Source organism: Anomaloglossus baeobatrachus, chromosome 6 (genome assembly GCF_048569485.1).
Source record: "Anomaloglossus baeobatrachus isolate aAnoBae1 chromosome 6, aAnoBae1.hap1, whole genome shotgun sequence".
Taxonomy (NCBI): Eukaryota; Metazoa; Chordata; class Amphibia; order Anura; family Aromobatidae; genus Anomaloglossus; species Anomaloglossus baeobatrachus.
Window position 1 is genome coordinate 478,844,590 of NC_134358.1, and position 25,806 is coordinate 478,870,395.

The following is a 25,806-nucleotide window of genomic DNA, read 5'->3' on the forward strand; positions in this document are numbered from 1 at the left end:
TGACCACTGCTCCTTCAGCCTCCCTACAGATGCCTGTACAATAGTCTCAGATGACAGCTGCATGGTTCCCCGAGACATGGTGTGTGATGAAGTTCCAGCTTCTGCTCAATGCTTGCTGACCCTAAGAAGGGCATTTGAGCCAGGATCTTACTGTGTCAATATTACCCTGAGCGATGGTGCAAGTTTGGCTCTTGCCAGTACACTGGTGTCTATAGATGGTGGTAAGTGGCTCTGTACTGCTAATATCCAGCCAATGGCAGCTCCTGGTGTACAAACCAACGTACTTAAGAAGCTTACAAATGACTGGGTGAAACTTCTCTCCTTTTGTATTAGAAACATTTTGCTTGAAGTGAGTGACTATGCAGTTTATTCCAGTCAATAACTACAAATATTTTTGGCCTTCTAAAGTGATCTTGTGTGACGCTAGATTGTGGGGGGGGTGTAGAGAGAAACCAACCAACCTGTGTGCAAACTAATCACTACTAATTGCGTATAACTATTACCCCTTTTCCAGGGTCCACACAACAGTCGGTGTCTACAGTACTTATTCCTCTCGCTCTCGTAGCCCTTGTTGCTCTGCTGATCGGTGTTGCCTTGTACAGGTGAGTTTGTGTTCCAGCTCTTTATAGCGAGTCTGGGATTCACTTATTACCCAGTCTTGTCTGGTTTTAGCTGAGAAACTCTCTACAGTAAATTGTATAAGAATCTGACAAGTCTTGTTCTAGCTGCTGTAAACTCAGACCTGCGCTTCAGATGCCAATATTAAAAAAACAAAAAAAAATCAACCAGGCTCTGCAAATGGCAGATGGGGCTGTGTTGCCTGACATGCGCTATTCCTTGAATTATCACAGCCTCTATGCTCTTAATTCCTTTCTAGGAAATCTAAGGAATACAAACCTATTGCAAATGCATCAGATGGACGAAGCCGTCAAGGAATTGCAGTGTACTTCAGTCAGGTCAAAGATGTCTTCTTCAAACGAAACAATGAGCATGATCCTCTTCTGAAAAGCAAGGCTGCAATAATATAAGCTTCTGCTTCACATGTAAATGTCTGCCATGTTCTGGTGTTCTGCTGTTTCATCTCAGGTGGTAAAGCTGTAGTCAATAAAGTTCTTAAAATATTTTCCTGTCTCTTGTAATCCATTGGTGATTCCTGTCAGTTCCACAATGTAACCTTAGTCTGCCCAAGAAGACACGAAGAGTTTATGGCTCTAACTCAGGATCTACTGCAGTCGGATGTTCTCTTAAGGTGGCTTTACACACTGAAACATCGCAAACAACATCGCTGTAACGTCACCGGTTTTGTGACGTTATAGCGACCTCCCCAGCGACATTGCAGTGTGTGAAACACATCAGCGACCTGGCCCCTGCTGTGAAGTTGCTGATCGCTACAAATCGTTCAGGACCATTCTTTGGTCCATTGTTTCCCGCTGTGCAGCATGATCGCTAGAAAGTCTGTGTGTAAAGTGGACTTTACAGCGACTTCGTTAGCGACTTCCCTTTCAAAAAGCTGCTTTACAACGTCCCCAATGACTTACTAGGTTGTTCTGCAGGTCCGGATCGCTGTTGCGTCATTGGCCAGGTTTGCCTATTTGACAGCTCACCGGCGACTTTGTAGCGATCCCGGCCAGGTTGGGATCGCTGGTGGGATCGCTAGAAAGTCTGTGTGTAAAGGGGCCTTTAAATATCACAGGCTGATATTTGGTGTCTATAGAGGGATGAAATTCTAACCTTCCTTGTATTTACTAAAGAAATCAACACTACTCATAAGAGGAGGCCTTAAATATTGGCAAGAAACTAAGGCCACTTTCAGGTTTTGGTTAGTGTTTTACCTCAGTATCTGTAAGCCAGAATAGGGAGTGGAGAAGTATAATAGAAATGTATCCACCATTCCTGCATTTTATTTTCACCCACTCCTGATTTGTGGCTTGGGAAATCTGAGCATAGCCTAAAGATGATCACTGCTTAGATCTGTAGGGTCACAGGTAACATAACGGGGGTCTACAGCCAGACTGGGGTGATAAGGGCCCACCGATAACATTGAGCTTGCGGACTCACTGTTCAGCTACATGCCAATATTACAATATCCTTAATCATAAATTGACATGTGCACTGAGTGGATGTGATGCCCCGGGATAAGGGGTACTCGGATCCGGGCCACTTCTGTGGGTATCATGGTGGCGTGACCCGCTCTGTGATCTCAGGCTCCACAGTAAGAAGGGGATTAGGTAAGGGAGATTGTCCGTGACGCCACCCGTGGTGTGGTAACGGAGGATTGCCGGTAAATGGATCCCGGGGATGGTGGTGGGCAGCAAGGTGGTGATTTCCCTCCACGGGTAGGGTGTTGGTGTCCCGGGACCCTGGTGAGATGGTGCAGGGGGGAGATGGAGACCGTCTGAGAGCTGTGCGCCCAGTTGGACCGGGGATGTTACTCACAGTTCGCTTTGCAAGGAAATTCAGTCAGGAATTAACCAGAAATTGCCGGTGTCTGCAGCCTTCGGTGCGGAGGGTGTTTTGGGGTCCCACACACGGTACAGCAGGATCCTGGTCTTGTTTTGCAGCCAGACGCTTCTTTCTCCTTCCTCAGTCGGTAACGGGGAGCCCACTCCCCCTGCAGTTATCCGGGTCACCCCTGGATACCGGCGGGCCACTACTCGGGCCCCTTCCTCACACTTCCCTTCCTTAGGCTGCTTTCACACTACGTTTATTTAACATGCGTCCTGAACGTTTTTTTTTAACGCAGCAACGGATCCAGTGCAAATGCGTTTTCATTTAATGCATTTGCAATGGACTCGCGTTAACATGCGTTCACCTGCATTTGCATGCGTTATAGTGAGGATCCAGCGACTTGCAGTTTTTTAACATCTTTCAAAAATGCTACTTGTAGCATTTTTGAGCTGCGTCCAACTTCTGCAAATTGCTGGATCCTGACTAAACAACATGCAAACGCATGTGAACGCTGGCGTGCTGATAGGCAGGATCCTGCTTGCTCTACTGAGCATGCCCAGAACCAGTCTCCGTGATCAGTCTCTCGCTCGCTCTCTCGCTCGCTCTCTCGCTCGCTCTCGCTCTCGCTCTCGCTCTCTCTCTCGCGCTCTCTCTCTCGCGCTCTCTCTCTCGCGCTCTCTCTCTCGCGCTCTCTCTCTCGCGCTCTCTCTCTCGCGCTCTCTCTCTCGCGCTCTCTCTCTCGCGCTCTCTCTCTCGCGCTCTCTCTCTCGCGCTCTCTCTCGCGCTCTCTCTCTCGCGCTCTCTCTCTCGCGCTCTCTCTCTCGCGCTCTCTCTCTCGCGCTCTCTCTCTCGCGCTCTCTCTCTCGCGCTCTCTCTCTCTCTCTCTCGCGCTCTCTCTCTCTCTCGCGCTCTCTCTCTCTCTCGCGCTCTCTCTCTCTCGCGCTCTCTCTCTCTCGCTCGCTCTCTCTCTCTCGCTCGCTCTCTCTCTCTCGCTCGCTCTCTCTCTCTCTCGCGCTCTCTCTCTCTCTCGCGCTCTCTCTCTCGCTCTCTCTCTCTCTCTCTCGCGCTCTCTCTCTCTCTCGCGCTCTCTCTCTCTCTCTCTCTCTCGCTCTCTCTCTCTCGCTCGCTCTCTCTCTCTCTCGCGCTCTCTCTCTCTCTCGCGCTCTCTCTCTCGCTCTCTCTCTCTCGCTCTCTCTCTCTCGCGCTCTCTCTCTCTCTCGCGCTCTCTCTCTCGCTCTCTCTCTCTCGCGCTCTCTCTCTCGCGCTCTCTCTCTCGCGCTCTCTCTCTCGCGCTCTCTCTCTCGCGCTCTCTCTCTCGCGCTCTCTCTCTCGCGCTCTCTCTCTCGCGCTCTCTCTCTCGCGCTCTCTCTCTCGCGCTCTCTCTCTCGCGCTCTCTCTCTCGCGCTCTCTCTCTCGCGCTCTCTCTCTCGCGCTCTCTCTCTCGCGCTCTCTCTCTCGCGCTCTCTCTCTCGCGCTCTCTCTCTCGCGCTCTCTCTCTCGCGCTCTCTCTCTCGCGCTCTCTCTCTCGCGCTCTCTCTCTCGCGCTCTCTCTCTCGCGCTCTCTCTCTCGCGCTCTCTCTCTCGCGCTCTCTCTCTCGCGCTCTCTCTCTCGCGCTCTCTCTCTCGCGCTCTCTCCTCGTAACCAATGTAAATATCGGGTAACAACTTCTCTTAGTTACCCGATGTTTACGTTGGTAACGTGTGCAGGGAAGCCCGGCTCCTAGCAGCTGCAGACGCTTGTAACCAAAGTAAATATCGGATATCCAAGCAAGTATACCCGATGTTTACCTTGGTTACGAGCCTCGCAGCTGTCAGATGCCGGCTCCCAGTCTGGCACGTTTAGTTCCCCTCACTCCCGATCACATGACTCCAATGCCCGCCCATAAACATCCAGTGACAGGATCCTGCAAAATAAGACATGCGTTTGCATGCATTTCTTGCTGTAAAAGCAGGATCCGCTTTTGCAGCAAAAAAAACCGTTCAGGACGCATGTTAAAAAGACGACGTAGTGTGAAAGCAGCCTAATAGCAGCCAGGAGCTAGCTCTCCTGGTCTGCTCTCTTCACACTCCCAAACTCACTCTGCCGCCCCCCCCCCCCCCCCCCACCCCCCTTCCCGGTGTCTGTCCTGCTGCACTGGTGTGGGATCAGGTTACCAAGGAGGAGAATAGCCTGCACTTTGATGGATTTTGCAGGCTCTGACACCCTGGTTTTGCCAGGGCATCAGATATACCATTGGTGAAGCCACATAATGGTCCAAGATGTAAGAGCCCAGTTTCCACCACAAAAAAAAAAATAAAAAAATTGTTATGAACCACTGGCCAGCAAAAGCTACAAATGCTGTTCTTGTGGGTCCTTCTATGTGACAGACAATACCTAAATGACACAATTTTAAAAACTGCACACCTCAGTGTTCAAACATTCAAGAAGTTAAATCCTTTGGAATGTGGAAGGAAATTGTGTTTTTCCACAGGGTTGCTTAAAGGGAACCTGTCACCAGGATTTTCCCCTAAAAGCTGCAGCCACCCCCAGTGAGTATATGTATATATAATATATTATATATAATTACCAGAATGTGGTGTACATAGGTCTAGTGTGTGTGTGTGTGTGTGTGTGTGTGTTAAACCACCACAATTCACCAAACCATAGTTAGCCACTGCCCAAGTCTCTACACTAGCCCAGTCCTGGTGAGAGGGCAACTATCACTAATGTAGTGGACCCTCTGCTCACTAGTTCAGGAACCAGGGGGGAGGAGCTTGACACTGGGGAGCAAGGCAACACACAGCAACCAGGAAACAAGTGAGATGCAGGAGGACAGTCGCTGAGGGGAGAGCTGTGCCATAGCTCCTTGTTGACTGGGCACAGACTATAGGGTGCAGAGCCCTAGGCTGGTGGGCACATTACATCCTGCCAGCAGATATGCTGGGCAGAGGATTTAAAGTCTTCTGACCTACACACAGTATCTGGGGCACAGAAGCATATATAGCAAAGGGTCGTGACCATAGGGTGGCCCCCATCTACGGACTTGCGCTGCCTGCTATACGGGAAAGAAACCATTCCAAGGACTCGGGTCCAAGCATACCGTCAAGCCGCAGGGAGGAAGGACTCACTGAAAGAAACATCGGTTCTGAACTATCCGGGACCGCCTGGAGCCCATGACAGCAGAGTCCGGCAGTCCAAAGGTGGTGACCTCTCACTGAGTAAAGAAATTTAACTGCAACCCTTGTGTCATCCCTTCCTTCCAACACCTTTGCTGCGCAGCAGCCAGAGTGGACTACTACTCCCAACTTCCCTGTGGGCCTGAGCGCTGCCTGTGGAGCGCTGTACGAACCTAGCTGCACTATCTCCGGCCCTCAGAGGAACCTCCTTGTAGTGGCAGCTCCCATATTATAGTACCACACCACAGGTAGCGTCACAAAGAACTACTATACCAATCATACCCATCTCCTTTTTTTTATTGACACAGATGGGGTCACGGAGCCGAGCCAGGCTGCTGTGACATCCCAAACAGACACCAGCTCTGCTATCAGTAGGGCAGATCAAAGTGCACATGCGCATTAGCAGGCTCTATGTGTTCAGGCAGAGACTAAGCCGCGATGAGCGGTGATGTCACTTAGGTTAGTTGCAGTCACAGCTGGAGGTTCAAACAGTCCTCCACAGGTAACCAGACCCCAGATGACCTCAATGAACTCTCAAAGAAAACTGTGGGGTTATTTGCCAAGAGATGCAGATTTCATGCAGAAAATTTTACACCATATTCCTGCACCTAATCTACAGCTCCTGGCAAAAAAAAACGCATCACTACCACATGTAGTATGATGCGGTAGTGATGCGGGTTTTTGCCATTAGGTGTATATTGGGTGCATATTGGGAATATGGTATAAAAAAATTCAGCACCAAATCTGCATCTCTTGGCAAAAAATGTACAAAAACAGTTTTGATGCAGTTTTCTTCCAGGAGGTGCAAATTTGGTGCTGAAATGTCTGCACCAGATTTTAGCACCAAATTTGCACCTCCAGGCAGAAGACTGCACGCAAATGGCATGAAACTCGTTTTTGTGCATTTTTTTGCCTAGAGATGCAAATTTTGTGCTGAAATGTTTACACCATATTCCTGCACCCAATCTACACCTCTGGCAAATAACCGCATCATACCGTATGCGATAGTGATGTGGGTTTTTTTTTACCTAGGCTGCAGTGGCCTCTGATGTCCAGTGTTGTCACGTCAACTCCCGGAATTGGAAATTGACCCGATATCACTGAGGTGGGCCCCAGTCTCACTGAGTGACTGGGCTGTGGGCGGAGTTTCACCGCATGTCACAACCCAGCACTGCACATGCTTGCGGCACTCTGTTAATGAAAGCAGTGAAGGAGAGAATGTGCACAATGCTGGGATGTGACGTGCGGTGAAAGATTGAAGTGAAATAGTTAGTAAAAGAGGTGTGCCAAAGTTATTTTGATCTATATCAGAAATGTATTAGGCACATGCACCTTACTAAATCTGACACATGATTTGTGCTGTCTGTCCAGCAGGAATCATTTCTGATATAATTTCCACCAGAAACTGAGACCGGAAACTGCTCAGTGAGAAGATACAATTGGGATAGATAAGATATACTGTAACAAGAGAAGATGTGGTATGGGGATCAGATGAGGGGTACAGAGCGGGAGATGGGGAGACAATGTGCTGAATTGAAAAGGTGATAGAAAATGGAAGAGACATTCTACAATCTTGGAATAACCAAATGTGTACACAGCCTTTATGAAAATGGGACAAGCATGGCAATAATCAAAGCTGGGCCACAATTGCCATTATTTGTTTTCTTCCCAAAAAAAAAAGCCTGAAAAAGCGCTCAGAAAGCTTCCTAAGGCTATGTGCGCACTAGAAATGTGAAGTTTCTCAAGAAAATTTCTTGAGAAACTTCTGGGAGTGAAAGATTTCCGGACCTCCGGAAAAAATCCGCACCAAGTCCGCATGCGGATTTGCCGCGATTTTTCCGCGGGTGGTTCCCTGCGGATTTTGCAGGCTGTACTGCCGAAATCTGCAGGGTACCTGCGGAAAAGAATTGACGTGCTCATTTTCTCAAGAAATTTTCTCGAGAAATTTTTTTCTCATAGAATTTGCTGGGAAATGTCTGCACAAAGATTGCAGACATTTCTCAAGAAATTTCCGCGGCAAATCCGCGTGTAAATCCGCGGGTAAAGCGCACTAGTGCGCACAGAGCCTAATAAAGGGAATCTGCCAAAAAGTGCTTCGGAATATGTTGGCGCTATATAAATATAGTTATTTATTATTAGCAGTTAAAAGACGCTTGCAAACAATTCTGAAGGCATTTTCTGCTTGGAAGACACACCATTCTTTACAACAGAAGTTTTGGGAGGGTTTCCAAATGAAAAAATGCATTTTACTGAATGTTTAATAGACTTCATAAAGCCTAGCAAAAATGTACAACAAACACATCCCCCCCCCCCCCAAATAAATAAATTAGGAGAGGTCTGACAAAAAAAAGCCAAACTGCAGGAGCATCAGCTGTGTTGTTTTTTCTTTACTTTTTTTTTCCTTTTTATTAAGACCACCATAACAAATACATGAATATCTTCCCCTGCAACATCTTTTCATTTTCTTTTAGCATTGACTTTAAAGCAACATAAAAAGCTGAATGTGGACGTACGCCACAAATGTAGATTTACGCAAGAATTTTTTTTATCTATAAAAACTTCAGGAGACTTCACATGATTTTTTGCGTCACCTCTATAAGGCTACTTTCACACATCAGTTTTTTTCCATCAGGCACAATCCGGAAAAAAACGGATAAAAATGATCCGGCGCCGGATCCGTTTTATCCCCATTGATTTGTATTAGAGCCGGATTTTGCCTGATGGCCTTGCGTTGCATCCGGCTTTTACCAGATCCTTCGTAATTGGCTAATGCGGCGGCCGAATGGAACGTTTCTTGTAACGTTTTTTGTCTCTGATAAAAAAACGCATCCGACACGATACAGTGTGATTTACAATGGAAGTCTATGGACGCTGGATCCGGTGTAATGCGGCAAAAAAGACGGATGCGGCCGCCGGATCCGGTTTTTTAAACTGATCATGCTCCAATTTATTGTAAAAAACGGATCCAGCAAAAAAACGGACGAAACGGTTGCAAAACCGGATGCGCCGGATCCGTTTTTGACAGATCAGGTATACCGGATTCATCAAAAAAAGGATCCGGCACATCCGTTTTTGCATATATTGTGCCTGATGGAAAAAAACTGATGTGTGAAAGTAGCCTAAACTACACTGACAATTTGTGGTACATTCCTGATGGAAAAAAAGTCTTAACTGAATGTAGCATTAAAAAACGTAGAAAAAGTGTGAGATTCTTGGGAGTGACTCAGAAGCACATGAGCAGACATCTCTCCCTAATCCCATCACATGATGGGCCTGCAGCTTCTCATATACAGGAGGAGGGATCAGGGGGATCCACTGCTGGTTCCTGCAGCTGGGACTTGTTGGACACAATTTAAATGCTGGTGTGAGATCCCTGAGCAGCTCAGTCAGTGTTCAGGATGCGGCAGGCAGCAGTGCAGGGGCTGGTGGTGCTCTGCCTGGTCTCAGGCATCCAGGCAGGAAAAAGTAAGTGACGGGTTAACTGGTTTGGTTGTTAGAAACTTTGATACAAGATCCACAATGTATATTCTAGACTGAGATGCTGAGTAGTCAATAAGATGGACATCAAGGATCTGTACTGGGCTGCTGGTTATCTACAGATCACTAATAATTGCCCTGTTGTGGCCACACTGGGGCTTACTGGTTTCTACAAAAAGTCATTGTGTATCTGTAAAGGCCCCTTTACACACTGACTTTCTAGCGATCCCACCAGCGATCCCAACCTGGCCGGGATCGCTACAAAGTCTCTGGTGAGAAGTTGACTCGCCCACCCCAGGGCTATGGGACACCAGGTGCCGGGCCGGACTAGTCCGGTGGTAGTCAGTGGTGGCTGGGCCCGGCTCCGTGGCCCTGGTGGGTGTCAGTTGAATATGTGGCTGATGACTTTAATGTTTGTGTTCGTGACGCCACCTGTGGTATGCGGCTATTAAGCCGCCGCTGCTGTGTGAGGCCACCGGGATGATGTTATGGCAGCAATGGTGGTACTGCTCCCCACAGGTGGAGCAATGCCCGGGGCACAGTTGGTGCTTGTGGAAGTCTATGGTGCTGCGTGACTAACACGGTGCAGGGCCGACAAGCAATGAAAGAAACAGGCACAAACAGTAGTCTCTTTACCTTCTCCTCTTTTACTCGGCAGAAACTTAGTCCAGGGAGACCGTCACAGATGGTATAGATGATCCGGCTGGCCTGGAAGTGCCTGGGGTGATCTTTGGCCAGTTGAGTATGAGGCCTACTCCTTAATCTTTCTCTGCTGTTTAAGGACACTGCACTTTAGGTTTGCAATTGCCCTCTTGCTGCTGGGACTTGTTGTTCGTCCCCTCTTCTGTGTGGTAGACTGCGCAGGCCCTCTCTGGTGCTTCTCTGCTGGAGCCCACACCAGGCCCTTGGGATGCAGTTGTACCTTCAGATTGCTTCTGGGACAGGGGGCTTACAGCTCTCCTGCCCTCCGGATTCAGCTACCAGGGATGGATTTTATGCCCTGGCAACTACAGACTCCGATGTCCGAGTCCCTGCTGTGCCTCTCTGCTCCCCTTGCTTCACTGGGCCAAGCTATCCCAGCTCTAGGCCCCAGTTTACAAGGCAGCACTACTCTGCGTCTGCACTCTTTCACTCCTGTCTCCCGACTAACTAACACTTCCTCCTTCCAGCCAGACTTAAGGAATGCTCCCTGAAGTTCCAGGTTCAGAGCTCCCCCTGCTGGCCGGAGGGAGAACTGTGTTGAGTGTTAACTTACTGGCCAATAGATCTCCCAATTACCTCCAGGCTCAGCATTAACCCTTTTGGGAGGGCAATGCTGTTGTGGCGACCAGGTCCTGGGGCGCCACACTCCCCCTTAGTTAAATTCAGTACTCCCGGACTGTAGAGACAAACATGACATGTTAGAACATTTCATCCCATTATGGGAGACGCAATTACTTTAACGTTACAACCTTAAACATTACTATAAGAGTCCAGTGTGGCTCCCTGCCGGGTGTCCATTACACTGCTCCATGGGGGACCCGCCGCGTTCAAACCCCCAACGTAGGCTCTGGGCGTGCGTCAGAGCATTGATGACCCCACTCTATGCACGCCGGACGGGTTTTTCTTCAGGGGTGTTGAGCACACTGGTGCTAACTATGAACAATTTAGGTGTTGGCCACCCATAGTCCAGTGGCCCAATTGTCCATTTTCGCAATCAAAGAAAAAGAAAACATTTTGTACACAACATGGCATACATTTTGCATAACTATTTACATCCTAATAAGTACTCTTTCCCTTATACAGTTGACTCCCTATACCTTAGAGGGGGTTGTCCCCGAGTGCTGCGCTGGGACCTACGTAGCTCTGGTGTTTGCCCCTGACTACGTGGTGCGTCTTCTATCTCAGCACTACAGGTGGGCCTAACCCCCATAGGTAAGCGTGATGGTTGCCTTTGTGATCTAGGAGTCGCCAAGGGTATGACAGGTTCACCACTGACAGGGGGTTGATCCTCCTGCTCCACTGCTGGCGTGTCATCTCGTGCCGGAGCGGACGATTCTTTAGGTGGATCCGGAACCTTTTCTGTTTCTGGCTCGACCAACTGCGGAAACGTCAAAACTGGTACCACTATGGCATCGTTTATTCGGGTCCAAGTTTTGGGGAACTTTCCAAGGATGGTTTGAATCATCTCCCCTCCTTTCTCTTGACTTTGGGGACTTCCTTGTACTCCTTCCATTTCTCTTTGGATTCTGCACCGTTCAGGGCACGCTTTCAGGCGGTCTCGGGAAATTGCTTGATAGGTCTTGCCTTCATCTTTGCTTATGAGGCATACCTTACTATTGTCAAAGTTGGAGGGGATAATGGTGTAGGGCTCGTTTTCCCACTGATCATCCAATTTATGCGTCTTCCGCTTCTTCTTGAGGACTTGTTCTCCAGGTGCTAAGGGAGTTGCTGGGGCTGTTTGATTGTAATGCTGTTCTTGCCTCGTTCTTGCTTGAGACAGGCTCCTCTCTACGCACTCCTGGACCTTACGGTACCGCTGCTGCCGTTCTGTATCCCAATCCTCTATTTCTTGAACCGCCTCAGGCGACACAGTCCCCATCTCAAAGTCTACAGGCAACTTGCCTGGTCTGGCTCGCATCAGGTAAGCGGGGCTGCAGTTGGTCGAATTCACTGGGATGTGGTTGTACAGGTCTACCAGATCTGGCAACTTTTCTGGCCATTGGTTCCTTTCCTCCAGCGGTAGGGTCTTCAGCATATCAATAACCACATGGTTCATTTTCTCGCACAGTCCATTGGTTTGGGGGTGGTACGGTGTGGTTCGGATTTTCTTACAACCGTACATGTTACAGAACTCTTGGAACACTTCAGCCTCGAATGCAGGACCCTGATCAGTCAGTACCCTTTCCGGATAGCCGTGAGGTCGACAAAAGTATGCCTGGAACGCTCTAGCTGCTGTCCTGGCTGTCTGGTCCTTCACAGGCACTACTACCAGGAAACGAGAGTAATGGTCCACAATGGTGAGGGCGTACACATAGCCTGACCGGCTTGGTGTTAACTTCACGTGGTCCAGGGCCACCAACTCCAGGGGCTGCTTTGTGACAATTGGCTGTAGGGGAGACCTTTGGCTGGCATCGTCTTTCCGCCTCAGGTTACACGGGCCACAGTCTCGGCACCACTTCTCGATCATCTTTCTCATGTGCACCCAATAGAACCGATCACGGAGTAGGGCTTCCAACTTCTTCCACCCGAAGTGTCCTGCGTTATCATGATATGCTGCTAGGACCATTGGAGCATCTCTCTGCGGAACCACTATCTGCCAGACAAGTTCATTTGTTCGATAGTTGACATATCTCTTGCAGAGCTTGCCTTGGTAGGTGAACAGTCGTCCCCTCTCCTTCCACAGCTGCTGGGCTTCCTCTGGAGCGTCTGGGCCAAGATGGGTCTCAGCTTGCGCTAGCTTCTCTTTGACCAATCGCACGGCCGGGTCACCGTTCTGTGTTTCTTCCCAATTATGGTGGAGTTAGGGGTTGACCGAGACCCCGTGCTGGCTTGAGCGCTTCACTCCTACAGCATGCTCACACTGGGACACACCTTGGTGATGGAAAGCCGGTAACTCTATCTCTTCGAGTTCATCCATGTCTTCTCCAGACTCGGGCAAGTGAGGCATTCTGGACAGCGCATCAGCATTGTTATTCTTCTTGCCAGCCCGATACTTGATGGTAAAGTCAAAGTTAGACAGCCGGGCCATCCATCGCTGTTCCATCGCACCTAACTTGGCTGTTGCCAGGTGTGTCAACGGATTGTTGTCCGTGAAGATGGTGAACTTGGTCGATGCCAGATAGTGCTTGAAGCGTTCAGTCACTGCCCAAACAATAGCGAGGAACTCCAGCTTGAAGGAACTGTAGTTTTCTGGATTCCTTTCTGTGGGCCGAAGCTTCCTACTGGCGTACGCTATCACCCTCTCTCTGCCTCCCTGTACCTGGGACAGAACTGCTCCCAGTCCCACGTTGCTGGCGTCTGTATACAGTACAAACGGTTGGCTGTAGTCAGGGTAGGCCAGAATTTCTTCTCCCGTGAGAGCCCCTTTCAGCCGGACAAAGGATGTTTCCAGTTGGCTGCTCCATTCAAATGGAGGGCTCTGCTTCTTAGCCTGCTTTGGCTGGCCCACCAGGAGATCTTGAAGGGGCGCTGCTATCTTGGTGAAACCATCAATGAACCTTCGGTAGTAGCCCACCAGTCCAAGGAACTGCCGCACCTCCTTCACTGTGGTGGGTCTTGGCCAGTCCTTGATTACAGTGACTTTCTCCGGATCAGGTGCCACACCTTCTGCGCTGACCACATGACCCAGGTACTGTACCTTTGGCTTCAAGAGGTGACATTTGGACGGCTTGATCTTCAGGCCATATTTCGACAAGGATTCAAACACTTCTGCTAAGTGCTTCAGGTGGTCCTCATAAGTCTTGGAGTAGACTATTACGTCATCCAGGTACAACAGCACGGTTTCAAAGTTGTGATGGCCCAAGCAGCACTCCATCAACCTTTGGAATGTCCCTGGGGCGTTGCAGAGCCCGAATGGCATACAGTTGAACTCACAGAGACCCATTGGTGTCGTGAATGCAGTCTTCTCTTTGTCTGCCTCTGCCACGGGAACCTGCCAATACCCACTGGTGAGATCCAAGGTGGAGAAATAGTTAGCTGACTTTAAGGCTGTTAGTGACTCCTCTATTCTGGGCAGTGGATAAGCATCTTTATGTGTAATGCGGTTAATTTGCCTGTAATCTACACACATTCTCATTGTACCATCTTTTTTCTTTACGAGCACTAGTGGAGCTGCCCAGGGGCTACAACTATCTCTGATAACCCCAGCCTCCTTCATTTCCCGTAACATTTCCTTGGCACACTGATACTGTGCGGGGGGTACAGGGCGGTATCTCTCTTTAATGGGATGATGATCACCCGTGGGGATTTGATGTTTAACCCCTTTCACCTGCCCAAAATCTAGGGGGTGTTTGCTGAAGACCCGCTCGTACTCCTGTACCACCCGGTAAACCCCATGCTTTTGGTGCGAGGGGGTGGAGTCGGTGCCTACATGTAATTTTTGGCACCAGTCTTCCGGCTGCCCCTTGGAGCCATTGTCTTCCGCCTGGTCGGACGGGATCAAGGGTTCCACTGCTTTAATGGTATTGTTACTGACAGTGTACAGTTTTGCTACAGTGGCGTACCGGGGCAATTTGGCCTCCTCCTCCCCACAATTCAGGACACGGACGGGCACTCTCCCCTTGCGGACGTCCGCTACCCCTCTGGCTATCAGGACTCCAGGCCTACTGTCTGAATACACTGGTTCTACCAAGGCATGGTAATCCTGACCCTTGAGGCCTATTGCTGCCCGACACCATATCAACATTTCACTTCTTGGGGGTATTACAATGGGGAGGGGGTCACTTACCCTCACACTGCCAATTTCTCCTCTGGCTAGCTCTACTTGCTGCCTCCTCATCAGGGCTCTGATCTCCCTCTGTAGGACACGCTGCTGCCCGGAGCTGGCAGTTTCAGACGCCTGTTGCAACAAAATTATCACTTCGGCAATACAATTTTCTATCACATTTGTACCAAGGGTTAGCAGTGGGTCAGATTCTTTGCGATCAATATCTACAATTATCATCCCCTGACATGGCAATTCTACCCGTCCCACTTTAATGGTTACTTCTTTGTACCCAATTTGAGGTAAGGGCTGACCATTACTGGCCACAATCGTTAAATCATCATCTGGGCCATGGTCAATGTCTGAATCAGCCCAATATCTTTTGTACAGTTTGTGGGGGATGGTTGTTACCTGGGACCCCGTATCCAGGAGGGCATTCAAAGGGATCCCATCCAGCACAATGGGAAGGACCGGTCGTCCTCCCACATACTTGCTGCGGCTGGGGTTTGAGCCGGGCTTCCTCACACCTGGGGGTTGGCTCCTGGCCCCAGGCTCAGCCCGTTTAAAGGACAGCGTCGTGCAATGTGGCCCGCCTGGTTGCAGTGGCGGCAGATCGGTTGTCCTGTTGAATCATACCGGTCTGTGTCTCTGCCTCGGGTCGGCGGAATCCTCCTCTGTCGCATCCATGGGACGTCTTCTGGGCTGGAGGCCAACTCGATTTTTGCAGGCGAGGGGGTCATTTGTAGAGACTGCACGGTCTTGGCAAGGGCAGCCACAGTCTTGGTCAGCTCCTGGACCTGCTGTCTGAGCTCTGCAGTGGGATCCTTATCCAGGGACTGCGCCTCAGCCCCTGCAGCGGCTCGTGTTGCAGGCACCACCCCGGGGTACGTGATAGCAAGAGGCCGCAGGGGTACTGGGTCATTCGGTGTAGATTCCCTCAGTACCCGGATGGCCTGGTCCTTAAACTTTGCAGAGTCCAGAGCAGGGTTCTGCAGGACCATGATACGCAGCTGTGTCCTGTGGGCGTCTGACAGGAGCCCCTCTATGAACTGCTCAGTTAGGAGTTTGTCTTCTTCACGTACACTCTCTGGGTCCACCTGTTTAACTGCTTTCAGGGCCTCCTGCAAGTTTAAGGCATAGTCCCTTATGCTGTCTGTGGCCCGTTGCTTGCACCCAAAGAATCTCATCTTTATCTCTGCTGCGGTGCGGGTGTCAAAAGTGCTCTTTAGTTTGGCCAGTATCTGGGCTGCTGTCCCTTTATCTGTATCAGGCCAGGACTTCGCTTCACGCTGGGCTGCGCCGGCTAGCTGTCCCATTACTATGCCCACCTTCTGGCTCTCAGTCAGCGGATACACCCGGAACAAGCTGTGCAGGCTTTCTCTGAAGTCGCTCAAGGTATGGGACTCCCCGGAGTACTGCGGCAGCCATTCTGCTCCTGGTATGTACGGCATGGTGATCGGCATTACCGGCGCTATAGTGGGGGCTGGGGCGACGGCGACTGGGACTACTTCGGCCGGTGCTGCGGCGGCCTGGGCGATGGCAGCCACCTGCTCTCCCTCGGAGTCGGACATCTTCCTCCCCCTTAGTGAACCTTACCAGGCTCCGTTCACTTTTCAAATTTTTTTCCGGGTCGCGCGGGGTTAACAGCGCTCTGCTCTGATGGCGCGCTCCCTTCGCGCTCTTTGTCAGGCACGCCCCCCTTCTTCCTGCGCTCGGCGCGGCTAATGGCGGCGGCAATTTACAACCAGTACACAGTCTTTTACACAGTTCTTCAGGCGCACAGTACCCGGTGGGACCGGGCACGAAATCCTGTTCGTGACGCCAAAAGTTGACTCGCCCACCCCAGGGCTATGGGACACCAGGTGCCGGGCCGGACTAGTCCGGTGGTAGTCAGTGGTGGCTGGGCCCGGCTCCGTGGCCCTGGTGGGTGTCAGTTGAATATGTGGCTGATGACTTTAATGTTTGTGTTCGTGACGCCACCTGTGGTATGCGGCTATTAAGCCGCCGCTGCTGTGTGAGGCCACCGGGATGATGTTATGGCAGCAATGGTGGTACTGCTCCCCACAGGTGGAGCAATGCCCGGGGCACAGTTGGTGCTTGTGGAAGTCTATGGTGCTGCGTGACTAACACGGTGCAGGGCCGACAAGCAATGAAAGAAACAGGCACAAACAGTAGTCTCTTTACCTTCTCCTCTTTTACTCGGCAGAAACTTAGTCCAGGGAGACCGTCACAGATGGTATAGATGATCCGGCCGGCCTGGAAGTGCCTGGGGTGATCTTTGGCCAGTTGAGTATGAGGCCTACTCCTTAATCTTTCTCTGCTGTTTTAGGACACTGCACTTTAGGTTTGCAATTGCCCTCTTGCTGCTGGGACTTGTTGTTCGTCCCCTCTTCTGTGTGGTAGACTGCGCAGGCCCTCTCTGGTGCTTCTCTGCTGGAGCCCACACCAGGCCCTTGGGATGCAGTTGTACCTTCAGATTGCTTCTGGGACAGGGGGCTTACAGCTCTCCTGCCCTCCGGATTCAGCTACCAGGGATGGATTTTATGCCCTGGCAACTACAGACTCCGATGTCCGAGTCCCTGCTGTGCCTCTCTGCTCCCCTTGCTTCACTGGGCCAAGCTATCCCAGCTCTAGGCCCCAGTTTACAAGGCAGCACTACTCTGCGTCTGCACTCTTTCACTCCTGTCTCCCGACTAACTAACACTTCCTCCTTCCAGCCAGACTTAAGGAATGCTCCCTGAAGTTCCAGGTTCAGAGCTCCCCCTGCTGGCCGGAGGGAGAACTGTGTTGAGTGTTAACTTACTGGCCAATAGATCTCCCAATTACCTCCAGGCTCAGCATTAACCCTTTTGGGAGGGCAATGCTGTTGTGGCGACCAGGTCCTGGGGCGCCACACTGTCAAACAGGCAGACCTGGCCAATGTCGCAACAGCGATCCGGACCTGCAGAACGACCTAGCTAGTCATTGGACGTTGTAAAGCAGCTTTTTGAAAGGGAAGTCGCTAACTAAGTCGCTGTAAAGTCCCCTTTACACACTGAAACTTTGCTGCACAGCGGGAAACAAAGGACCAAAGAATGGTCCTGAACGATTTGTAGCGATCAGCAACTTCACAGCAGGGGCCAGGTCGCTGATGTGTTTCACACACTGCAATGTCGCTGGGGAGGTCGCTATTACGTCACAAAACCGGTGACGTTACAGCGATGTCGTTTGCGATGTTGCAGTGTGTAAAGCCACCTTAGGGGCTAATAACTGGCACTGTAAATAACTGATAGCTGTCTAATGCCCAAGGTGTGTTGTGTGTGTGTGTGGGTTTTTTTTTATAAAAACAATTGATTATTCTTAAATCAATTGTACGTGTGAAAATGAGCCACTTTGAAGCAGATTTCTGATCTCAGCCACCCTTCATGGGTAACCTTTCTGTGACTACAGATTCTTCCCATTACTGAGGGGTTTAAAGCTGGTGACCATAAAGGTCTATGGATCTGTCACTTCAAGAACCCTTGCAGCAGTAGGTCTTGAAATGACACCTTGAGCAGGTTTTGCTGCAGCAAAAAAGAAAAATGTGAATATACCCCCAGTGTCTAGTATTGAATTATGAAATTAAAAAAATCTAATTTATATATAGTATGTTGCTGCTGTGAATCTGAGACCTTTTAAATGCAACACAAATTTCTGTGATCTTGTGGCAATAACTTGTACATCTGTAGAAACTCTGCCTAATAAGGGACTATCAATGGTGTCTTGTTCTCTTCCTTGGGCTGGGAGGGAACTTCATGAAAATGGCATATAGTGCTCAGGTGACCTAAACCTGGTGTTGTCTCCTCTAACCAGGTTAGAAGACCTGTCTCCTCCTTGTACCGCCTAATGGCTGGTGTATGTAGCCTCTGTTTGCGTACATCTGATGAACTTTCCCAACAAACCTTCAAGCTGGATTAATGATTTGAGCATAAACTGGACATTGGTCTCATGAGCTTAAAGAAGTTATTCAATACTTTAACAGCAATGTCTGATCACCCAGGGTACAACACCTGGTACCCCCTCACTGATCACTCTGTTCTCAGTGATGGCGTCAGCAGGGGACCAGAAATGCTCAGTTCCGGGGGGTGCCCCGTCTTCTGATAATGGCTGCAGACAGACACTGCACATCTACTACTCACATCAATAGGAGGTGCATGTGCGGTACCCGGCTGTATCTGTTATCAGAAGACACAAACTCTGGAACTGGACACTTTCAGCCATCTAAAATAAAAGAAATCCAGCTCAAGCATCATGACTAAGAGTGAAACGCATTGATTGCGCTAACCATGAGTTTGCTGTTTGATGCACTATGATTGAATAAAACAACAAAGTTTGAGCTGGGATTTTTTTTTTTGGCAATAGTAAGGCCAAATACTGGGTTCCATACTGAGGGGGAATATGGTGAGCTGGACTTCATACAAACCTTTTTGGCCACCAGCACAAACCAGCTGATCATTGGGGGTACCGAAGCAAGGCTGATGAGACATTGATGACATATCCCAAGGATACAGGAGGAGGAAAAGACACTAAAGATTGGAGCTAGCACAACCTGGCGTAATGATAAAAGGCAAACCTTTATTAAATAATCCCAAGGTATACGTCATCAATGTCCAAGTAGTAGACAACCTATTTAACTAGTTCATGGGAAATTATGATGATGTTGAATGAGCTGCTACATGATCATTTATCCTTAGCCTTGTAGACAAAAAGTCCACAGGACCCATCATTGGTGCCATCTAGATGACACTGTTATCACAAACTTCTTAGCCATGGCTTGTATCATGTCTTCAGTCTTTTGATCCAGAACTAAATGTCAAAGTACACGACTTGAAGGGTAAGCTAATGTACATTAATGGCACATGTTTTGGCCTGGAGTCCCTGCTGAAGGCACAATACAGATTAGATGGTGGCAATTGAAGTATGGCACTATTGTAATGATGGCTTAGCACCTTCTTAGTATAACCAGTTGTAAAGAATATACAGAGCAGTTAAGTATGTGAATGTTCTATGTTCAACTGAACAGGGTTTCAGGATGTAATGGAGTTTGGAAGGAAATCTGGCTCTACAGGTCCCAGTAACCATATTGCTGGCTGGTCTCCTGATACCAACTCATGGGATGAGAATCTCTACCCTGCCTGGAAGTCTGGTGACTCTAGATGGGAGAACTGCTGGAGAGGTATTTTGCGAGATGTACGCATGTCTCCATTTCACTGACAATTACTCTCAATCACGCTGTCTTAATCTTTCTGTCTAGGTGGCAAAGTGGTGGCATTGCTGACCAGTGACAGCCCTGCGCTGATAGGGTCAAATATCACATTTGCTGTGACCCTGCAGTTTCCCAGATGTCAGCAAGAAAATGATGATGGGGACATTGAATATGAAAGAGGATGTGGAAATGGTAAATGCAGCTTTACAATGTTAGATACTGAATCCTGGCATAAGGTCACGTAATATCTTTGTCCTTCTAGTTTCCTCCAATTCCCTGGACCAATATGTGTACAACTGGACCAAGTGGATGGACTTCTGTGATGAAGGAAACTGCAGTTTTTCCAGCAGCTTTCCAGATGGGAAACCATTCCCACATCCCCCGCACTGGAGACGACACAACTTCATTTATATCTTCTCCACCCAAGGTAAAGGTTGTGCTGCTTTTTTTTTTTTTTTTTTTTTTTTTTTTTTAAATACACAGCTGACGTCTTAAGGCTTGACTGCAGTATTGTAGAGTCTGCACCTTGTACCTCCAACCACCACATTACCTATCCAGCTCGCCTCCCCAGTAAACGACAGAACCATTTTGGATTATGGCCAAATTGGCCTTTATTATAACAAACAATAATAACTTAACATGAATGGTGAGGTTATTGGAGCTCCAAAACCATTAATCAAGGAAAAACAACCAGCATTGCCACCAGCCGCAACCACAGGCTTGGGGGCACCACTATTGCCATAAAACATAGCCAACCACACAGACTCCCAGGGACCCCACCCTGAAGAACCCCAAATTCGCCAGGCAATTTTACCAAAAACTGACCAAAAATGGGAGGTTACATCCACCAGATGTACCCCCCCCCCCCCCACCCAACCAACCAGAATTTTTCCACCCACTCAATGAACCCCCTCTCCCCCGCACGCCGAAATGACCCAATAACCATTCACCCCACCAAACCATTTTAATTACTTAAACAACCCTGTCCATCATGCCTTTGTACCGCTCGGCCGCAGCTGAGCCGTTCGGATCCGGGCTCGTTGGTGGGTGGCTCCAGCGCCTCCGGACCCGGGGTCCTTTCGCTCTGAAAGGGGATGCTGCCGCTTTCGGTGGGGGGGTTAGGTAGGTGCACGGCCAGAGCTGTGCTTGAGTTCATGACGCCACCCACGGGATGTGGTGAAGGTAGACACCACCATTGCAGTTGCGGGGCACCCGGGGGAGGTGTTCGTACAGCCAGATATTAACCCCCTCTGTGAGCAGGAATGATGGCCCCCGGGACCCGTTGGGGATAGCTGTGCAGGGCGATGTGCGCGACCGGAGGGTACTGTTGTACTCACTGTTATTGACACACAAGTCACTGGTAAACAAAGTTGATGGTGGTCGGTGCCTGCAGCTGGCTGCGATCGGGTCCCCCACCCAGATGGTGGTCTCTGCCATTTTCCTGCACCGTGTTGTGTAGATGTAGACTGCCTGCGCTTCAGCTACGGGAGTCCGCTCCCCGGCTGTGCATGTGTCGGGAGAGCCCGTTTGTCCGCAGACGCTGGCCCGTGGGATCTCTGTCTGTGCGGTGGCTTTCTATCCCCCTTGGTGGGCTGTTGTCTTCAGTCGGGACTTGGGTGGGAAAGGACCTATAGTCCAGACCGCAATCAGTAAATTAACTCAGTCCAGTGGATTCTGGACCTTGTTTCAGGGTCTGAGTTACCAAACCAACCCCCCCACCTGTGTGCTCCGGTTTCAGAGTCGGTTCCCCGGGTCAGTACCGGCAGGCCACTCCCCTGTCCCGGTTCCACCAAGCCGTCTTCCCGGCTCCTGCAGGCAGAGGCCTCCGCTTGCCTGCTAGCCAAGGTGTTCGGGCTACGACCCTCACACCTGTCAGTTCGTCACAGGCCTGACCTCCTCCACCACTCACTGACTACAATTGTACTGCTGTTTCCTGCCTCAGGCCCTCTGAACTCCTCTGTGGGCGTGCCAACCACCTGGCTCCACCCCCCCTGGTGTGTCCATCAAGCACTGATGGAGATGACTAGGGTTTTTGTGGTTGGCTGATGACTCCTCCTTTTTAGGGGACAGGTGTAGTGCGGGGGTCTACCTGTGACTACCTGGCTAGTCCAGGGCGTCACACCTTCAGCAATGGTGCCAATTGTGGGCCACCCCCTTATCTGGACCTTATATATTCCCCTATTACTGATAACCACCCCCCCCAAGCCTGCAAAAAAGCTCTGCCAGTAACCCATAGTTTTCCCTCCAATTCTGAGTCATGGGTCACTTCAGATTGCTCTGCTTAGGGCTCGGTTATACCTATAGCCAACATTAAAGAACATTAGTCTGGGGGCCTTGTGATCTTGATAAAAATGTCTTACAGGGATTGTCCAAGAAAAACAAGTCCTTCCCTATCTATAGGAGACATGATGGTAACTTTTGAATTGTCTGATCACTGGTACTAACAAGCAAAATGGGGCTTCTTTATCGCTGTTGTATAATGAAGCGTCAGGTCAGATTCTCCACTGACTTTTTTTTTCTGGCAGTCGGGCATCTGATCTGATGCTTTATGTATAGGGATAAAAATTCCATTCTGCTGATCAGTGCAGGGGACAGCAGCCAGAAACCACTGATCCAGAGATCACTTATCCCCTGGACTGGTGAGAGGTTGTCTGAAGGAACAAACTACCTTGTTTTAGGCTTTATTTTTCTTACTACTGAATTGCATTGTCAGATCACTTACATGATACATGTGCATCTCAATAAATTAGAATATCATCAAAGTTAATTTCAGTAATTAAATATACAAAGGGAAACCATATTATATAGGCATTACACAGATCTATTTCAATTGTTTACAGCCAATGAAGAGACTTGATGTCATTTTAACCAATATATAATCACTTCAGACTGTGCAGGTTGGGGTGATCCCACTCCCCTAGAATGCTTAACTTGTACTTGCTGTAGCTGACTCCTTAGTTTGCAAATTACTGGGGACTTTCTTTCTTTGCTCAGGCCAGTATTACCAAATGATGGGGCGATCTTCTGCCATTTTGTCCATAAATACTACAAACATCACAGCCGGCACACAAATGATTGACGTCACTGTCTTCAGAAGAGGTTACCGGAAGCATTACCCAGTTGCAAAAGCGAGCAGTAGTTATGTAGTAACCGGTAAGTTGTGAAGTAGTGTGCACAGGAACCGAAGAACCCAGTCTAGAAACTTGGTGATGGCTGATGCCTACTAGGATGAGGACACATACAATATCCTTAGGCCCTGTGCACACTGCATTTGTACCCACGTTTTTTTGCTGCAGAAATTTCTTGCAAAAAATGGTTGTTTCTGCACACATTCCCCACAAAACCTATGGGGAAAAAAAATAGCTTTATTTATTTTTTTTTGTGCAGATTTTTAATTGTTTGTTTTTGGTGTAGATTTCACTCATACTTTTTGCTGCATTTTCCCTGCCAAGAGATGCTGATATTTCTTCACCAAATACTCAGCGTGTGCACTTATCCTTAAAGTAAAAAAATCAGTTACAAATGGTCAGTCATGGAAGATGTATAGTGTCCATAAGGCACACTGCTGTACTGATTAATTGCTCTGTAAACTGAATGCTGGGGCTTTCATAACCATACTACATGGATGGTCACCACTGCCTTTTTTTTTTTTTTTTTTTTTGTATTCTGTTAACAAGTTTGTTGTATTTCAAGAGCAGCATGATGTAGGGAAGGACCCTGATCCCAGTGATGTCACTTGCTGGGTGCTGTGCTGTTTCCACAAATCCTTGTTTTATCGGTAGATCATTGTCTTGTCCCCTAGTCCTCCTACTGTGTAGGCCCCACAATCTGTTAGCTTTGTGTACTTTAGGCTCTGCATTTAAAGCACTGCTATATCTGATCAGAATTTTTTTTTTTTCTTCTTATATAATTTGTTTAGATCAAATCCCATTTTATGTGAAGCTGTCTCAAAAGAATGACAAGAATTCCTCAGACAACATCTTTATTAAGGATTCACCAATCACCTTTGACGTCCGAATCCATGATCCAAGCCATTATCTGGATAAATCTAAACTGAGCTTCACCTGGGATTATGGTGATAGGAATGATTCCCTTTCCAATAGTCCAGTCTCTGCTCATAACTACACCCAGATTGGAAACGTCAGTGTTAACTTGACTATCAAAGCTGCCATTCCTGGTCCATGTAAACCAGCTACACCCACTCCAATCCATACAACACTTCTACCAACTCCCACCAGTGCTTTCACCACTACAAATTCCACTGGTAAGTAGGAATGTGACTAATATTGATGTAATATGGAGCGTTCAAGAGTGTCCTGTGCAGGGGCCCAAATATCACATGTTCTTATGATGGGGAATATACAGTAACCTTTCTTTGCAGGTAACTCCACAGATCTACCACCCACTGACACTCCTCAGCCCACTGAGATATCCAATGTTACCACTGGCCATACAACCGCTCCATATACAACCCCTGCTCCAGACTGCTTCATATACAGATATGGCTATTACAAGAACAACATCACAATTGTCGGTGAGTTGTCTGCTCCTTCTACACTAATATTGGTAATATAAAGAGCCTGAGTCCTGAATCTTTTACTGACTTTTAGATGGTATCCTTGAGGTCAACATCATTGAAATGACGAGTGTCCAAGTATCCGCATCTCCAAGTGGGAGTTCTGTAATTGACTTTGTGGTCACTTGTGAAGGAAGGTATGTCTCTGCAAATAGTGACAATATCTGTAACCCTTCTAATGCTGCTCCTTGTCTGACCACTGTTCCTTCAGCCTCCCTACAGATGCCTGTACAATAGTCTCAGATGACAGCTGCATGGTTCCCCGAGACATGGTGTGTGATGAAGTTCCAGCTTCTGCTCAATGCTTGCTGACCCTAAGAAGGGCATTTGAGCCAGGATCTTACTGTGTCAATATTACCCTGAGCGATGGTGCAAGTTTGGCTCTTGCCAGTACACTGGTGTCTATAGATGGTGGTAAGTGGCTCTGTACTGCTAATATCCAGCCAATGGCAGCTCCTGGTGTACAAACCAACGTACTTAAGAAGCTTACAAATGACTGGGTGAAACTTCTCTCCTTTTGTATTAGAAACATTTTGCTTGAAGTGAGTGACTATGCAGTTTATTCCAGTCAATAACTAAAAATATTTTTGGCCTTCTAAAGTGATCTTGTGTGACGCTGATTGGGGGGGGTGTAGAGAAAAACCAACCAACCTGTGTGCAAACTAATCACTATTAATTGTGTATAACTATTACCCCTTTTCCAGGGTCCACACAACAGTCGGTGTCTACAGTACTTATTCCTCTTGCTCTCGTAGCCCTTGTTGCTCTGCTGATCGGTGTTGCCTTGTACAGGTGAGTTTGTGTTCCAGCTCTTTATAGTGAGTCTGGGATTCACTTATTACCCAATCTTGTCTGGTTTTAGCTGAGAAACTCTCTACAGTAAATTGTATAAGAATCTGACAAGTCTTGTTCTAGCTGCTGTAAACTCAGACCTGCGCTTCAGATGCCAATATTAAAAAACAAAAAAAAAATCAACCAGGCTCTGCAAATGGCAGATGGGGCTGTGTTGCCTGACATGCGCTATTCCTTGAATTATCACAGCCTCTATGCTCTTAATTCCTTTCTAGGAAATCTAAGGAATACAAACCTATTGCAAATGCATCAGATGGACGAAGCCGTCAAGGAATTGCAGTGTACTTCAGTCAGGTCAAAGATGTCTTCTTCAAACGAAACAATGAGCATGATCCTCTCCTGAAAAGCAAGGCTGCAATAATATAAGCTTCTGCTTCACATGTAAATGTCTGCCATGTTCTGGTATTCTGCTGTTTCATCTCAGGTGGTAAAGCTGTAGTCAATAAAGTTCTTAAAATATTTTCCTGTCTCTTGTAATCCATTGGTGATTCCTGTCAGTTCCACAATGTAACCTTAGTCTGCCCAACAAGACACAAAGAGTTTATGGCTCTAACTCAGGATCTACTGCAGTCGGATGTTCTCTTAAGGTGGCTTTACACACTGCAACATCGCAAACGACATCGCTGTAACGTCACCGGTTTTGTGACGTTATAGCGACCTCCCCAGCGA

General features: G+C 48.6%; 1 protein-coding gene across 1 annotated transcript in view; it reads left to right on the top strand.

The window, feature by feature from the left end:
* Window positions 1-25,570, top strand: part of LOC142243432 (protein QNR-71-like) — a 32,007-nt gene extending 6,437 nt beyond the window's left edge. Inside the window, exons 6-15 of the mRNA XM_075315362.1 lie at window positions 19,527-19,679; window positions 19,758-19,901; window positions 19,972-20,136; window positions 22,704-22,862; window positions 23,629-23,973; window positions 24,091-24,243; window positions 24,320-24,422; window positions 24,497-24,699; window positions 24,990-25,077; window positions 25,353-25,570. Coding sequence (XP_075171477.1) covers window positions 19,527-19,679; window positions 19,758-19,901; window positions 19,972-20,136; window positions 22,704-22,862; window positions 23,629-23,973; window positions 24,091-24,243; window positions 24,320-24,422; window positions 24,497-24,699; window positions 24,990-25,077; window positions 25,353-25,503 — 1,664 coding nt within the window. The 3' untranslated portion in view covers window positions 25,504-25,570. The remainder of the gene's footprint in view (window positions 1-19,526; window positions 19,680-19,757; window positions 19,902-19,971; window positions 20,137-22,703; window positions 22,863-23,628; window positions 23,974-24,090; window positions 24,244-24,319; window positions 24,423-24,496; window positions 24,700-24,989; window positions 25,078-25,352) is intronic.
* The last annotated feature ends 236 nt before the right edge of the window (window positions 25,571-25,806 follow it).